Source organism: Gadus chalcogrammus, chromosome 14 (assembly GCF_026213295.1).
Source record: "Gadus chalcogrammus isolate NIFS_2021 chromosome 14, NIFS_Gcha_1.0, whole genome shotgun sequence".
Taxonomy (NCBI): Eukaryota; Metazoa; Chordata; class Actinopteri; order Gadiformes; family Gadidae; genus Gadus; species Gadus chalcogrammus.
Window position 1 is genome coordinate 23,102,676 of NC_079425.1, and position 17,586 is coordinate 23,120,261.

Consider the following 17,586-nt stretch of genomic DNA (forward strand, 5'->3'; position numbering starts at 1 on the left):
ATGCTCCCAAACCACGCGCTCTGTAGAAGACGCTTCTCTACAGGTCTAGCACACACTCAGGACCGAACGCGGAGAAAAAAAGATAAGGGGTCGTAAAAAAAGAAAAAAAAAGATCTGCACTTCAATTAAAGAGCAGAGAGACGTGGAGGAAGAGCCTGAGGCGCCCCATTTATCACCATCTCCTTTTCACCAACACGACACATCAGGTCAGCATCAGAGTCAACCCCTCCCCCCCCCCCCCCCCCCCTCCAGTGACTTATGGGCCCCGTCAGCGTTATCTGCGTCACACAGCCTCCACGGGCACAGACATCGCTTTGCAGCGGCGGGAGAGTGGAGAGCAGGAATGTCAACATTCAGTACAAGATGTTTGGCGGATTCCCGGACGTTTATCTTGTAAGCAGTTGGTAAAACGTTGAGGCGGGTAATCCCAGCCTGCAGGATGGGGGGGGGGGGGAGGCTTCCTGTGAGTTTCTGTGAGTTTCTTCCGGGATCCACTCCTCTCAGGTTATTCCAGGTGATTATCGGCGACCTGTCAGACGTTTCTCTGGGTTTTATTTGACTCTCGCTTGCTGCAAAAGTTGGCAATGATTGCTTCCTCTGCCGTCAATCATGTCCATCTCCCGGTGAACATTGGCAGACCGGACCTGATTCAAAATGTATTCTAACAGAGGAGGAGGGTGTTTTTTAGGTGTTTTGTTCGTATGAGTGTTGGGTATGGGGGGTCAACATGAGCAGGAACCAGCCACGGAGCCATGTTTAGCATGAGCAGAGCGAGCCCTATGCTAACTTATCTTCTAATTATATGCAGAGTGCTTCATCACGCGGGCGTAGGATGAAACAAGCACGAAGATAACCACACACACACACACACACACACACACACACACACACACACACACACACACACACACACACACACACACACACACACACACACACACACACACACACACACACACACACAACCATGGATTCCTGTTACTCCGGCTTATAGCTATTTTATGCACCACTTTGTATTCATGTATTATGTATCGTTGAGTCCATTTGTTCCTGCCGCAAAAGCGTTGAGAACTATCGAAATCAATTGATATTGAGTCGGGAATGTGGATCCCAATCAACGATCTTGTGGGTGGGGGAAGACTGACTCCATACATTTCAGAGTTAGAGAATCTTCTTAAAGGTACAGCGTGTAGGAGATTATTATTCAGTTCATTCAAAAATATATCAGCATTTATGGTAGCGTTTTATAAAAATGTGTCTTCTCTAGAGCCGTTTGTCCCTTATGGGCTACTGTATGGGCCACTGTATGGGCCACTGTATGGGCCACTGTATGGGCCACTGTATGGGCCACTGTATGGGCCACTGTATGGGCCACTGTATGGGCCACTGTATGGGCCACGGTATGGGCTACTGTATGGGCTACGGTATGGGCTACGGTATGGGCTACGGTATGGGCTACGGTATGGGCTACGGTATGGGCTACGGTATGGGCTACGGTATGGGCTACTGAAACATGATGCAAGACGGTGGGCTCCGTGGAAGAGGACCCACTCCCTAAGAAGATATAAAAGGGCTCATTCTCAGGTATCCAAAACACAACGCCTCTTATATCCACTTCTGAATATTCGCTTTCCATTTCCGCCAACGTCCATCATGGATACCAGTAAATCCTACAGACTGCGCCTTTCAATAAAATGTTAAAATGCAACACTAAGCACCGTGTTCGACAGCACACCCGTCATGCAAGAATTTGTCAACTTTTCCTCTGTTCAAGGCGCACCGTGGGAGAGCTCTGCAGGCCGTCTGGGCAATAAAAAGAGATGTAAACAAAGCTATCGCATGTCTCCGCGCCTCCGACTCCTGCCGCAGAAGAAGCCATTACCAGCCCAGATCATCGTGATACCCGGAGAGCTGGGAATACCCCGGCCGCCTAGTCTCAGAGCGACGGCGCAATCGCTTTAGGTTTTAGTCTGCTCTGCGAGAGGTACGAGTGATGAATGCTCACGCACGGAAAAAAAGAGGCCTCAGGTTACAGACATTCACTTTAAAAAGACAAACACATCACTGGCAGCCTTTTTAGAGTCCCGGCTGATTCCCCAGTCAGCGCTTCTTATCTGGCTGTTTTTTGTTTAGGCTTATCTGGTTTCAGCCCAACTGGGACAGAAACCGAGACAACTATATATATTATATATATAAATGAGAGAGAGAGAGAGAGAGAGAGAGAGAGAGAGAGAGAGAGAGAGAGAGAGAGAGAGAGAGAGAGAGAGAGAGAGAGAGAGAGAGAGAGAGAGAGAGAGAGAGAGAGAGAGAGAGAGAGAGAGAGAGATCTTAATTTTTAATGTGGGGCTGCTTCCCAGCAGACAGGCCATTCATCGGTTTGTTGACATTTATTGTGGAATCATAATTCAGTTTAAGTGGAAGATGGGGGCGGGAGGTCTATTATCCTGCGTGTTGCGGTCTACAACTTTGGGTTAAACCGTATTGTGCTCTGAGGCCTTATAACTTAGCGCCTACCTTTGATGCACTACATTGTGGCGCGATGCAGCTATAGTGTGAACATATACATCAGAATCAAACAACTCGGGGAGGGAGCAGAGCCATTGGTGCTGTACAGTGCGTCTGTTGTCCTCGTGTCTGGGACATCAGCAGCGTCCATCAGTTCTGTTTGAACAAGGACATTGCTCCACTCCATTATTAACAGCGTGTTATATATGTTGTTTGGTCGGCGGTGATGCAAGAAGAATTTGTCCTCATACCTGCAGTGAGCACCATGTTATTAGTTTTGTGAGTGTGTGTGTGTGTTTGTGTGTGTGTGTGCATGAGCTGAAAAGAAAGAAAAATAAAAGCACATACCTAGCTCTTGTGGAGGAAGAGCCAGAGGGCGAGCGAGAAAGAGAGAGAGAGAGAGAGAGACAAAGCAAGGAATGGGTAAAAATAAGCAGCAAGAAATAAAGAAGAAAGTCTGAAGAAAGGTTGGTAATATGTTGATTGAGAGAGGGAGAGATTGAGGAACAATGTGGCTGGAACACGTCTTCCTCTGCTATTACAATACGGCTTTACAAGAGAGAACGAGAGGGGGAGAGATGAAGAAAGAGGGAGAGATGAAGGGAGAGGAAAAAGGAGAGAGAGGGAAGGATAAAGAGAGGAGAGAGAGGGAGAGATACATGGAAAGAGGCAGAAAACGGGAGAGGAGAGAGGGAGAGAGAAATGGGAAGAGAGATGGAGAGATAATTGGACAGAGACAGAGGGGGAAGGATAAAGGGAGAGGAGCGAGGGAGAGATAGATGAAAAGCGAGACGGAGAGGGAAGGATAAAGGGAGAGGAGCGAGGGAGAGGGAGTCAGAAGAGAAGGCCCTGGGTCAGCGAGAGCTCGCCCGGCCGCGGAGAACGTTTTCCTCCAGGTTGTAAATACATCTGAAGGCGTGGGGTGTCAGCCGAGTCCCTCAGCATCAATAATGTACGACACAAACACACCAACGCGTGCTCTTATGCATTTCACTCGCTGCCCTCCGCCGGGGAGCACCACGTCAGGCCCCGTCGGGGGGTCTCTGTGGGGGAATGAGAGGAGCGCTGCGGCCCCTGACCCTGGACTGCCTGCTGTCTGAAGCGGCCCGGCTGGTGTGGTTCCCATGGATCGGCCCGCTGATGAGTTCAGCGGCCTTATCAGACTGGGCCTCCCCCACCTCCCACCAGCCACGGCCTCGGTCAACACAACTCCTGTTTTAGGCCTCTACCGCAAACACCTGAATAATGTTTTACAGACACGCAAGCTTGTGCCGTGAGAACCACACGCACAGCACACAACTGAGAACCTACAGTCTGCGCCGACTGGCACGCACACAGAGGCCCACCAGGACTTCTGTGTACTCTGTCGCCCGTCGACAACATCGCCGCCCCCCCCCCCCCCCCCCCCCCCCCCCCGTTTCATCTTCCTTGGCGTCAGAACCCCCACCGCCCCCAGTGTCTGACCTTATCGTAAGGGTGGGAGCGCCACGGGGGTCAACGAGCCCATTGGCGCGGGCAGAGCGGCCAGCTGGCGCTAAAGGTCAGCGCCCTGCCCTCCTACCCCCCCACTGAGGTGAGGCAGGGCAGCCGGAGTCCCGCTTACCGTCCGCCCGCACCCCCCCCCCCCCCCCCCCCCTCCTAGCCAGGTTGTCAGGGTGCCCGGTGGGGGGGGTGGGGGGCTGAGGGGGCACGTCTCCACCTGAGTCGTTTCCTGCGTGTTGGATTATACTAGGATGGCCGAAAGGTCAGGGGCGTGAGGTTCGCTGCTGTAGGTTCAGCATCTCTCCCCGCTGTTTAAAATCCTATGGGAGGTGAGTTCTGCAGGGGTGCCTTTGAGCAAGGCACTCGCCGTAATCGGCTCGCTGGCTCAGTATTTGTTTTTGGTTGCATGCAAAGCCAAACTGTACTCTACATGTGTGTACAGTTACGATACCGTATGATATCATAAGGTATTTTCAGTATTTCATAGGATATGATATGCAGATAGTACAATATTGTAACTGTACTCAGCATGTGAATACAGCCATTATACCGTACCATTTACTTATCATACAGGAAGACTTTGGCCCTGCCTGTGTTGTAACGACACTACGCAGTCGTGAAGATAATGACGTTACCACTTCTGGGGATCAGACAGACCCTGGGTCAGTTAACCAGGCAGATATGTCACGTAGCCGTGCTCGCGGGCATTCAGGACAAGGCAATTAGTCCGGCGACAGGGACTCAGTGGTTCAGTCAAGCAGCCAGGCAGAGGGATGGGTGAAAAATAAATCCCAGACATATAGTCGGCCCGTCTTTCACATGGAAACACAGCCAAACAGAAGAGGGAGATAAACGGGACCAGTATGGAGAACCAGTGGACCAGTGGTGGCCAGTGTTATCGATCCACGCGAAGAACAGAAAGAGAGCTACACTTTTTAACCAAAAATGTTTATATCTGGCGTCTTTAATAAGCAAGGCCTTGGACGGTGAGCTTATTGATGTTACATCACTGAGCGTGCCTTGAAAAAGGAACTAAACAAAACAAAAAAAAAACTGTATCAAACAGTGACGGTGATAACAGGAAGGTGCCGCAGATCCGATATCATTCGTCGTCTCTGTGCTACAGCGAGGACATGACGAGGGGCCCGAAATGTGTACGAAGGGATTTGTGGAGGAACTGTAAAGTAGTGGTCCGCAGCCGGGGTCGTGACCTTCAGGTAGCCCCCCCCCCCCTCCACACCCTTCAAACCCCCCCGCCCTGGGCCGCGACGTCAAGCCAATCGGAGATGACAGCACCACGGGGGCGGATTTGTCCCAATGGTGCAGAAAAGTAACCTCCACCCAAATGTCAGAGAGGGCTAAACCAATCAGAGCAGTGCCTCTGACCGCCCCCGCCGCCACCCCCCCCGCTGGCCAGTGCCTTGGGTCAGGGGTCACGAGAGAGAAGGGGGCACGGTTAACCGAGTTGGCGGCGCATCAGCAGATCTGGAGCGGTCTGCGGTGGAGGAGGGGGGAGATACAGTGGGTTGGGGGGGCATGTAGGGGGGGGAGATGGGGTGAGGGAGGTGAGGTCCATTACCATACTGAGGGGGCTGAGTCAGCAGGCGAGGGGTAGCGTCTACCCCAGGGGGCTCGGCCGCACTACGGCGTGTGTTGCAGAGCGGGAAGGAGACGAGGGCTAACTCAACTCAATTGTACTCGGTCTTAATTTGCACCACAATCTCACGAACCAAACCGACGATCGGGACCCCAGATAGCCTAATGTTGTTTTCATAGATTTGCTGCGCTAATCTTTATGTTGACGCGTTAGAAAAATGCTAGAATGATTATGTTTTCATTTGCGAGATTTGCTTATCTCATCGGGTTCCTGATCGTGCGGACGCCGCGCTCTGCCTCGTTCCTCACAGCCCTCCGTCCCCAGAGCTCACACACACACACACACGTGGAGAACAGATAGGAGGGATTGACGGTACAGCAGAGGAAGACATGTTCGCCCTGTAGGCATCCATAGTAATGATTATGAGGAATGATGTTTACGTGTGAATGCCTGTGTGTCTGTGCATGTGATTGTCTTTCAGAGTGTGTGTCTGTTTGTATGTGTGTGTGTGCGCATGTGTTTGAACGCATGTCCCAATGTTTGTGTCTGGTTGCGTGTGTGTGTGTGTGTCTGCGTGTGTTTGTGTGCATGCACGTCTGTGTGTGAGTGTGTGTGTGTCTGCGTGCATGCATTCCTGTGTGTCTGTGAATGCGTGCGTCTGTGTACTTGTTTGTGTGAGAATGTGCGTCTGCGCATGTGTTTGTGTCCGCATGCTTGTGTTCCTGTGTGTCCTCGTGCATGCGCGCCCGTGTGTGAATGCGTGCACGTATGTGCCCGTGTGTGTGTGTGTGCCTTACTTGAGGGACAGGGAGAAGTCGTTCTTGCTGGTCTCGCTGTTCCTCACCAGGTAACTGGCCTCCTTGCAGAGCCTCAAGAGGGACTCGGCGTCGGTGCGGCTCACGGCCCCGTGGTACCAGCTGAGAGGAAGAGGGATGAAGCTCATCAACGGGCTGCAGAGCACCACGAGCCCGGCTTCATAGAGGGACTCTTCCCATAGCGGCCGGGCTAACCCCCAAGAACACACGATAAGCAGCAACCATTAGGAACCGTTTTAGCAATTCCTCCGACCCCCGTTTTCTGCCTTTTAATCCACGGTGAAAAGGATTACGCATACAATGATTCCGATGGAGGAGAAACATCACACACACAGATGTAGAAATAGATGTACACACACACAGACCGATGTAAAAACGCGCACACACATCCCTCCGCGAGGAGGACACACACACACACACACACACACACACACACACACACACACACACACACACACACACACACACACACACACACACACACACACACAGTACTATGGATTCTTTGAGCCAAGACATGCAGTCTCTAGCTTGAGTCTATGGCGGTCCCTGAACCCTGAGACTCACAACTGGTTCTCCAGGGGCAGGCCGGGGTCGATGCGCTCCCCCTGGGAGGGGCTGCAGTGGTCCAGCGGGGTCATCTTGGTGTTGACCAGACAGCCGCTGGAGTGGCGCTGGGGCGGCCGGGTCTTCGCCTCGCCGGGGGGCGAGCCGCGGGGCTTGTCCACGCCCTCAAACTGGACTGGGGGGGGGGGACAGAGGAAGAGAGTCGTGGTTGAAACTATAGTCGGTGGAATCATGCCAAAGAAAATGAATGGAATCACATGTTATCTGTGGACATCAGAATGCACAAGGCCCATTGAATGTTCTCACAGATTGCATGAATAGGGCTGACTTGTGATTCAGTTGGGCTGCCGGCTAAATCTGCAAGCCCTTCACAATTGGCGTGAAGTAGGGATGTTGTTCAAACACAAACACACATGTACACACGCACAGACACACTCTTTGTGGGAAACGTTTGGCTGAAGGTCATGTACACAAAGAATGAGGCATGAATCGATGGTACGCCACTGTACACACATGGCTACAAGGCTCTCAGACACACAGCTACATTCACACACACATACATTACAAACACACACACACACACACACACACGCGCACATGCTCACCAATACAAATCTCTGAATGGGAGAAGGTAGTCGATCATTAAGGGAGTCTTTTTATAAAAAAGTAGTCAAGGGACAGGAGTAGGACAACAGCAGCAGAAACTGTACGGAAAAGCTGTGCTTTCTCAACCATATTGCAGTGAGAGCGTAGGACCAGTGTAGGATGAACGGAGAGAGCGAGTGAACACATTGGTTCTGACACGGAGCTCTGGGGTTCAAACGCACCGACGGCGGTAAATGTCATCAGAGAGTGGGAATAGTTGGTTCAAGTAGGGTTCATTCCCATTACGTCTCTGTTTGACACAGCAGACTAAAAGCACCCTTATCTTTGAAAACAGCCTATTTAGAGTCACAAACTGGCTTGCTTCTCAAGCCATTGCAGCCTCCGTTTTTCATATTTTAAGAAACTATTTCAATAGAATGCATTTCCTGGTTTGGAGGAAGGTGTACATTATAGTCAAGCCTTTTAATGGAACGCTCCGAGCTAGCTGGCACAACCCACATCATATTCTTCAGTCACGTTTTCCCGCCATCACTCGGCTAATCAGATGCGAATGCTTGATTACCTGGACTCCAACATGGCAACCATGGCAAGGACAGCCAGGCGCTGTGATCGCAAAACAAATTGAGGAGGAGAACAGGGCCCTACGGCTCCCTGGTCCTCAAACAGCAGCGAACGGATATCACATTACACACCCCTGCATGCTGCTATCAATCCGTTTAGATAGGTTACAAAAGGACAACGCGGCCCTGACGCTCTTCATTGCATTAGCGGAAGCTCTGGGACAAGGGGATGGCAGCCACACATGACAACCGCCAGGTACACAGAGGAAGAATTAACACATGGTTGGGTGTGTAACTCCAGCCCTTATTAATCAACATGCATTTGTTCTTACTTTTATTATGACTTATGCGAGCACATGGTTTTTATTATACAAAAATAAAACCTTTTTTTTTTTTAATTGAGGGGATATAATGATAAGAATGTTAAGCAAAACCACAGCCTGATATGTACTTTGTGCTCGACTCAAATCCTCTGCAGTTCTATTTCCGGCCACTAGGGGCCTCTCTTCCCCTCCTGTCCACTGAGATGCAGACCGACTGAGCTCCGAGGTCTTGTCCTTTAGTTCAGGTTGCTTTCCCTCAAATAGAAATCGGGAGAAGGCTCACTAACATCCGTGAGTCAAGAAATATCTTTCTCAGGTTGATTGACATTTGTTATCTGCCTGGAAGTAACACAATTGTTCTCCTGTAGTGTGCGTTCTTCCCAGAACCTCACAGAAGACAGCTAGGCAATTAACTTATTATTGTATTTAATTCACATAGGCCTACGTACAGCTCCCACTTGACACACACACATATGCACAACTACGAACCCCGTACGTGCGTGTTGGCACGCGTGTGCGCGGGGTATGAGCGAAAGACAGCGTTTCCATGGAAACTGACCAAGGTGAAAGGAGTTGATGTGCCTCTGTGGCATCTTATTCTTGTCAGCCCATAACGGATCACAACATGACAACATGGCCGCCGTCTCCCCCCCGTCACCGCATGTCATTCTTCCCCCCCCCCCCTCCCCCCCATCCCTATATTCTTTCCCTGCCTGCTGTGTTTGTATGGTTGTGAGTATGTGAGTATGCGTTTTGTTTGTGTTTGTGTGTGCGTTCGAAGAGAAAGGCGAAATGGGAAAGAATTGCAGGCACCAATCTATCTAAAAAAATACTGGCAAAGTGCTCACGGTATGTGTGTGCGTGCGTGTGCGTGCGTGCGTGCATGTGTACATCCATGTGTGTGAGTGGGTGTACATCTGTGTCTGTCTGATTGTGTGTAAATCTGTGTCTGTCTGAGTGTGTGTACATCCGTGTCTGTCTGAGTGTGTGTACATATGTGTCTGTGTGAGTGTGTGTGTACATCTGTATGTGGGGTTGAGCACCCTGTGTAGACAGAAACAACAAGCGATTACATTTCTATTCAACATCACGTCTGATCCAGAAAGGCACTATTCTTAAAGTCACGGGTCAACAAGCAGTCATAGTACTCCACATTTCGTAGAAGACATGCCAAAGCATCTCCACATCCTGTATCCATCATAATTAATGATCTCTCATTGGTCTCTGGATGCCAATGAGACCCAAACTTATTGGACCTTATTTGCACTTGTGTGCATGTAGTAATCTATCTCCAAGCGCAGCTTTTGAAAGCCGTAACGTTTAACTTCCTTATCGAGACACAAACAAACCATGATCACTTGATTCCTAATCAAATGCCGACTGTCGAAAAATTATCCTCAAATCTGGGATGTGGAAGTGACGAACCAAACTAAATACGGGCTATCTGGTCATCTCCACACTTTGAACGGGCAGAGATCCCCCACGGGTGGACTCCATCAAGCCTCTCTCTTATCTGATCAGACCTCTCCATCTCTGGTCCTCATCGCTGCCCTGCTGCCGCCTGCAAGCAAAACCCAAGCTAAACAAACGTGATCATTTCAAGCGGCCATGTGTGAAAGGAACCCATGTCTGGCCGCCTTGAAAGCCCTCGCTGGATCTGCGCGAGTATTATGGTCTAGGGGTGAACACGGCTGGAAGCCGACCAAACTCATTCCCCCCGCCCCTCCCCCCCCTCTTCATTCTCCAGAGCACACACTCCAGCACACAGCGCAGGGAATTGATGGGAGGATCGGCTCACGGGAGAAAGACCCTGATAGGTAGTTAAAAAGAGACAAGAGCCGGCGCGCACACTCACACGCACGCCGGTGCGCACACTCACACGCACGCCGGCACACACACACACACACACACACACACACACACACACACACACACACACACACACACACACACACACACACACACACACACACACACACACACACACACACACACACACACACACACGCAGGCATGCACTCACAAAAACACACACAGAAGAGAGTCAAGTCATTCGTTCTCTCCCAATCTACATGGAGGCTGCATTGTGTAAGTGCACATAGGCGTGTGCATGTGTTGAGTGTGCATGTGTTGAGTGTGCACGTGTTGTATGCATGTCTTGAGTGTACACATACTGAGCGTGCACGTGTTGAGCTTGCACGTGCTGAGCGTGCGCGTGCTGAGCGTACACGTGCTGAGGGTGCACGGGTTGAGCGTGCACGTGTTGAGTGTATACGTGTTGAGTGTGCCCATGCTGAGTGTACATGTTGAGTGTGCCCATGCTGAGTGTATGTGTTGAGTGTGCACGTGCACATCTGCGCGGGCCATCTTGATTGTTGCCTGTAGAGCCTGCTAAATGGAATCTGTGCATCAGATTGGACTGTCAGTCAGACGGTGACTGATGGACACGGCGGATAGGGCGCCCTCTGCAAGCGCGTCTCTGGTCCGGGTGCTTTGTACGCAAACAAGGAGGGGGCGGGGGGGCCGTGCTGATTGGCCAGCAGCGAGATAAGCGCAGGCCACTGAGGTCACAGTGACATCACCATAATCAGGCTGAGGCAGCAGTGGAATGCGACGCCAGACTAAACAACAGCACAACCTAGATTACAAAGACAACGCAACATCGATCAAGCCACTTTTGCACTGCGTTGATTATTTGTTTTCATATCTACTACATATGTTCCAAAACAGGTTAAGCAAAAGCTTATTTGGTTAATTGAGGAACCATCTTAAAATCCTGATAATTGACATGTATTTAGCCAGTGGAATACTTAAATTAAAAAATGCTAGGTTTCAGTTTAGCCAGCTGTTGCTCGTTATCAAGCTTTCAACTCTCTTCGTTATTGCAACTCTTTCAAACTCTTAATAAAGGGTGCACTTAAACTTTTCTTCTCTCCTCATTGACAATGACAATTTTTCTGAACTGATGTTTATCATTTCCACGCTAATGTCCCTTAATTCACTGGTCTGAACAGAGAAAGGTCGAGGACTCTGGGGCAATGGAGTCGTAAACGGTAGATATGTGTGACAAACACAGCCATTTTCCAGCTTTGGGTTGTTGTGAAGTGATTAAGGGATCCACAGCTCATTATAATAAACAGCAAAGTCTGAAAATAAAACCCAACGAGAAATAATACACCATCTAGGGAAGTGACCTTACTGCTAATTACAAATAATTATAGTTAGGGGTACAATTATATCTATCCACAAAGCCTTGATTACAAAACAGCACCCACTGCAATCTTCTTAGCAAACTTGTTACTTTTCCCAAACACAAAGGAAAAGCTTGCCTACAAAAAAACAGTTCCTGTAATTAAATGGAATCAGGGAAACTTTTTAATTAATTAGTTTCCAACGTAATTAATACAAAAGAGAAGGGGACGGAAAATGGAAAGGGAACAGTTTTTTAAGACAAAAGGCAAACCGAAAAGCTCATTATTCCAGGAAAGGACAAAAGAGTTCCCATTTATATGTAAATGGGCCACCTTCCTTGTCACACAATTTTTATGTTTTTGATAAGGATCCTGAGCGAATGAGGCAGTCCTTGCGTGTACTGAAAAGGGCTCTGGGTTCTTGCGAACACAATATCATTGCCAACACACAACTTAGTAAGAGGCGGCAGGTGGTCACAAAGAGAAAGAGAAAGAGTGTGTGTGTGCGTGGCGAATGAGGGATCTCTCAATGGTGTAGGCCAAGGTTGTAACTGTACTCACAGGGGTCACAGGGTCACGAGGCCCAAGTCCCCCCCCCCCCCCCCCTCCCCCCCATGACCCCCTACACAAGGCAAAAATGTCTTCCACTCTGATCTCTGACCTCCTCCATGTCTGGGGGTCCAACTCCCTCAGAAAGAGACGGGGTCCCCTTTCACTTCGGACGCCGACCCTAAGCCCACTCGCGTCAGCCGAGAAAACAGAACCTTTCCCAAGGAATTACGGGGAATAAATCATCGGTGGCCGCTGTCCTCGCGTCCACCACACACATCAGTGTCCTCTTACACGGTCCGGCTCCGAGCCCTTCACACTCCTGGGAAGGAAATCCCAATCCGGCCATTAGTTCTGCTGCAAACGGCCCCCTTCTCCCTGAGTGATCTCAGTCCCTGCCTAGAAGGCTCCGGAGGGAGCCACGCGATGCCGGCGTCCGCTAATGGCTTTCGGTTTGAAAAAAAGGGCTTTTATTTGCGGTTTGCGCTTGACGGAACGCCGTGACCCCCGAAACCGTTCACGATTCGTCTGAAATGTTTGTGCTCACAAGGGCTGCTTCTGAGCACCGTGCCCAAGTCGCGTTTTCAAGGTTCTGATTGTTGGCGAGAGGAAATAGGGGTCACTGGGAGTGGCTGCGCCCGTTCAGAAGGAAACGCAGTCAAATAAAAACTAATGAGCCTTCAGCGACAAAACCTGGGCCGTGGTGAATTAATCTCCGCCAAGGGAAGTTCTGACAGAACCATTGTTTCTTTTAGCGGGGCCTGGTGTCAGATCTTACAGAGCTTTGATCCACAACAAAGGGTGAACAGTTGCTCGTTTGCTTACCTTGCCACGAAAGGCAAAGCGTACGCAATTATTTTAACACCCAATGAAAGTCATGTCAATATTTGCATTTTCATGGCAGAAACTAGCCAAACCCCATAGATTAAATTATAATATCGTTGCAATTCTACTATACTATACAATAACACTTTGACCTCTAAGTGGAAACTTCTACTGCACACACACAGTGAAATAAATAGCAGATGGAAGTGACAGGAAAACCAATATCACCTACAAAAAGTAGATCAAATCAACTTTTATGAACTCAACCCTTGATCCTCAAAATACATATAACGATGGGTCGGATACATAGATGTGAAGATGGCGGTATGGATTGTCGGATGAATAAAGATATAAATGCTGGGGTACATCAAAGGTTTCTAACCCATTTTAGCCACTGACCCTTTTAGGGTCCCAACAACATGCTAGCATGTTAATAATATTAACAATAATAATTTGACTTTACACGCACACATCTCTGCACCAATCAACCAGCGCTGCCATTATCCCCTAGGATTCAAAACAGATTAAACAATCAATGCAAATCTCTGATCGCTCTGATTTCCGAATCGGGCCCCCACCCCAGGGGTGAATGTGGCCCCCCCGGGGTGGAGAACCACAGAGAGAGCCCGGCCCTGGTTCTGCGGGGGTGGGGGGTGAGAGAGTAGGAGAGTGGGGTCGAGGCTCCGACGGACGGTTACACGGCGATACCAATCACCCACCATTGTGGTGCTGGTCACAGCCGCTCTGGCCTGGGGGGGGCTGGGAGGGAGACGGGGGCTCCTCGTCCTCCAGCAGGGGGGAGGTGCTGTTGAGCTGGCCCACGGGGGGGGGCCACGGCAGGTCCTTGATCACTTTAATCTCTACTGCAAGCGTGGCCCGGATCACCAGCGAGGGGGTGGAGGGGGAGGGGGAGGGGGAGGGAGGGGAGACAGTGGTCAGGAGGTGGAAGGAGTAAACCACACGAGAGGAGACGGGGGGGGGGGGGGAGATGAGGGAGACACCGGGACACAACCACCAGGAAAGAGGGGAGGGTTGAGGAAGGGGAGGCACGATGGGTGAGTGAGCGAGAGAGAGAGAGGAAGAAAAAAAGGCACACATGAAGAAAATTGATGTAGGCAGTTGCAGGAGTAGAAGAGCATAAATTCAGTGTGGAACCGAGAGCTGGTTCCACGGCACAGATATCAGCCCTGGCAGCAGAGCAGCAGAACAGGAAGAGGAGAAAAAGGATGGAAAGGAAGATTAGGTTAGTGCAGTGCGTCGGGTGCTCTCCCAAGTGAGAGCACCTCACACGTGGGTCCTCCCCGCTCATTAGACCAAGGTCAGGGAATGGGATGCCCTTGATTACGTTTTAGAAAACCCCACCTCTCGTTTCTTTACGAGACCGTGAACCCGACTCCAGCTTCTCTCCACCGGCAGGAGAGAGATCTGATTAAATCCAAAAGTGGCGGCGATTAAACATGATGAATCCTCCAGATTAGAGAACAACACAGGGATTTAAAACGGCCGGTATTCATCATCAGACACGGCGGGTCAGAGACACAGCGGTGCTCAATGATTCTTCTCAATAACACAATAAAAGCTTTTCTTCGCTCCCTCAATAAAGTATTATGTGCATTCTGCATTCTGCATTTGGAACCAGCCTCGGAGCGATCCATCGCGTTGGCGGACGCTCTCCAGACGTAGCCCCCCCCCCCCCCCCCCCCCCCCCTGAATAATACATGGCGGCCGTCCAAACGGGGGTATTATCAGTGTAAATCGAGGGCTGGCGTAAGAGCATATCTTTCACTTAAGAGTGGACCACTCGTTAAACAGTGTGGGGGTTTTAATAAATGCAGCGGGCTTAACGGGTCGAGACTTCTTCCGTGTCCACCAGAGAGCCGGAGCAGGGGAGTCTGGGTAATAAAGAAGCACAGAGTACCACTATGGGGATAGGGGGGTGGCGGGGGTCCATAGCGGTGGATGTCCTGCTGCCCGTCAGCCCTAATGGTTTACCGAAACTGTAAAAGGGACAATCGAGCCGTTTGGTAATTTAATTTAAAAAGGAACACAAAAAAATAGCAAAGAGACCCAACAAACGTAAGTTAATTCTGGGATTTTATTGGCGAACCCCCAGGGCGCCTGATTCACCGGTCGACATTAAAGCATGTACTTTATTTAATATCGTAAAACGTTAGGGTTTCGTTAAGGGAGAGGAGGACCAGGCCAGGTCTGGTTCGTGGAATCGCGAGCCACCATTGCTTCATTGTTTTTGTGATACGCAATGACTACAATTCCCAGAGAACAAGCTCCGACAATGTCTGCAGGTGGCACTAATAATTATACCAGCAATCGAATGTCATACATCTGCATACCATGTAAGTATGCAGACGCATACCTACATGATAGGTCCTATCTGTATTCGAACTGGGCAAACCCCAGTAAGGCTTTCAGCAGACTTTTCAATTAGCTAGCGACTAGGGCAGGCAGCTAGTCGCTAGCTAACTGAACATCTGATTCTACTGCCATGATATCAAAGGCATTATACTCACGTCATTAGCTCGACTCTCTATCTGCCGCCGTTTACTTGGAGAAGAGACTGTTCCTTCCTGCAGCCCTTTTAAAGGCACTACAGCCCGCGGGAACACAGACTTGATAATGACAGGTTCCATCAGCAAGTATTTATATCAGCCGGTGAACCGGAGATGAGGACATTCAATAGCCGGTGATGGCCGCATGATGTCACCGTGTTAAGCGAGAGGCATCTGAAAGGAGAGCCAAGTGGTTTCGTAATCCTACTGGTGATAATGGCCATGCCTGGAACCTCGCCCGTGTCTCCCTCGGCCATCACTTTAATGCCAGGTACGTTCATTTAGACAAGTACCAATCAATGGTTTGACCCTGTGTGTTAACTCTGTGAAGTGCCTTGCAGTATTTAGAAAAGCGCTATACAACTTGAAAGTATAGTCATTATTAACATTAACAATACTTGGGTACAAACCAACCCCTGTGGCAGAGGGGTTAGGAATTGGGCAGCATGGACATTGGACAACTTTTTCATCTGAGGGGTGAAGTCGGGGCCTCGCCTCCTCTTCCCATTAAAAGCCTAGTCCTCATTTCACGTCGCAGATTACCGTGTAATTGTGCGGGGAGTTGAAGAGTGCATGCACTTTACTCCCAGAGAGGATGAGGAGTTTCAGGCCATTCTTGCGCAGATTTGCTTGGTTGCACATCTGAATAATAGCATTCGGGCATTTCTGGAATTATGGTAAAGTGATTCAATAGGCATGGATGGAGGGGGGGGGGGGGGAGAGAGAGGGAGAGAGAGTTACGTCTGACACCCCAGAGCGAGTGGTTTCTCCAGTCATCTTCTAATATATTCAAAGATGCCGTCTGCCTTAGAGGGCGTTCTTTCTAATGTGGTGGCGGCTTTAGATGCCATGATGCTGCATGGCTGAGCGCCTGGCTCTGGGGCTGTCATGTCGCTCTGGGAGAAAGTGAGGAGGCAGGGGAGCCCAGGGAGAGAGACCCGCAGGGGGGTGATGTGTTGAGCCGTCGCCTGGTCTGCTCTGGGCGATGGAGATCATGAACGGGGCTTCCCACCGGTCTCTCCAGCCATCAGTTCATACCGAAATGATGACCGCAATCCACGCACGGCACATGTGGAAAGTGCAGATTATGTGCCGTTTAATGGCTCGATAAGGCATTTAAAGGCCTGTTATTTAGTGTCAGGTGGTTAGCTTTGACTACTGTGTGATTTGCTGGGTTTCCAGCTGAGCTTGTGTTTTTAAAACAAAAAAACGGTTAAATCGTATAATGTAATCAGTGTCACATAATAGGTAGGAGCATTTTCATAATGGGGGAAACATATGTAAATATTTATACACAATTGTACTACATGCACTGTGTAGAGGCATTAAGTCATGTTGAGCTGGGAACGTAACATTGTTATAATGATCGGTTATTATTAAAAATAAGTTTAAATGTTAAATTGACAATACGGTATCCCTTAATGGATCTGGGCATTTGCCACATTTAGAAAATAATAATAAATGTCTCTAGAACCAATACAGTTCTGTACGGCATGGATCCCCTTTACGATCCTTGAGTTGCTACCCACATCAGCGTTGGGGCGTCCCGGCAGACCGCCGTGGGGCGTGCAGACAATACGTGTGTGTTTAATTAAGCTCAAGGTGACGAGGGGGCCGTCGCGTGGTTCCGCCGTTGTGCTTCTACTTAATCTACCTTTTCCTCTCTTTGGCTCCTCAAGGACCTGCTCCATATATACCCAGGTAAGGCGTTTACTCTGGATTTTAATTAGCCTTACGTCGCTTAATCACAATAAACATTGCGGCGGCATTAATCAGCGTCTGACCCGGTCTTTTCTCGCGTGTCATTTCGTTCGGTTCTGCTTAATTCGGCCGTCTTCAGAACCAGTCGTAGGGATGTTTCTGCATCGCGTTACAGTCCTGTGTTAGCCCTGCGTTACATTCCCGCGATACAGTCCCGCGTTACGTGCACTAGGGAATCGTGGCAGGCTCATTTTATTCCTTAAAATATGTGTTTGTTCCACGGCTAATCTCAACGTTA

At 49.8% G+C, this 17,586-nt stretch overlaps 1 protein-coding gene across 3 annotated transcripts in view; it reads right to left on the reverse strand.

Annotated features, from left to right (window-relative positions):
* LOC130403049 (SH2 domain-containing adapter protein F-like) overlaps positions 1-17,586 on the reverse strand; it is an 81,420-nt gene that overhangs the window by 830 nt on the left and 63,004 nt on the right. For 2 of the 3 annotated variants that reach the window (XM_056607169.1, XM_056607168.1), the window contains 2 exons: positions 6,967-7,141; positions 6,382-6,501 (listed from right to left, as the gene is read on the reverse strand). In XM_056607169.1, coding sequence (XP_056463144.1) covers positions 6,382-6,501; positions 6,967-7,141 — 295 coding nt within the window. Of the gene's footprint in view, positions 1-6,381; positions 6,502-6,966; positions 7,142-13,739; positions 13,884-17,586 lie in introns of all 3 variants that reach the window. The other variant, XM_056607167.1, reaches the window with a different exon arrangement.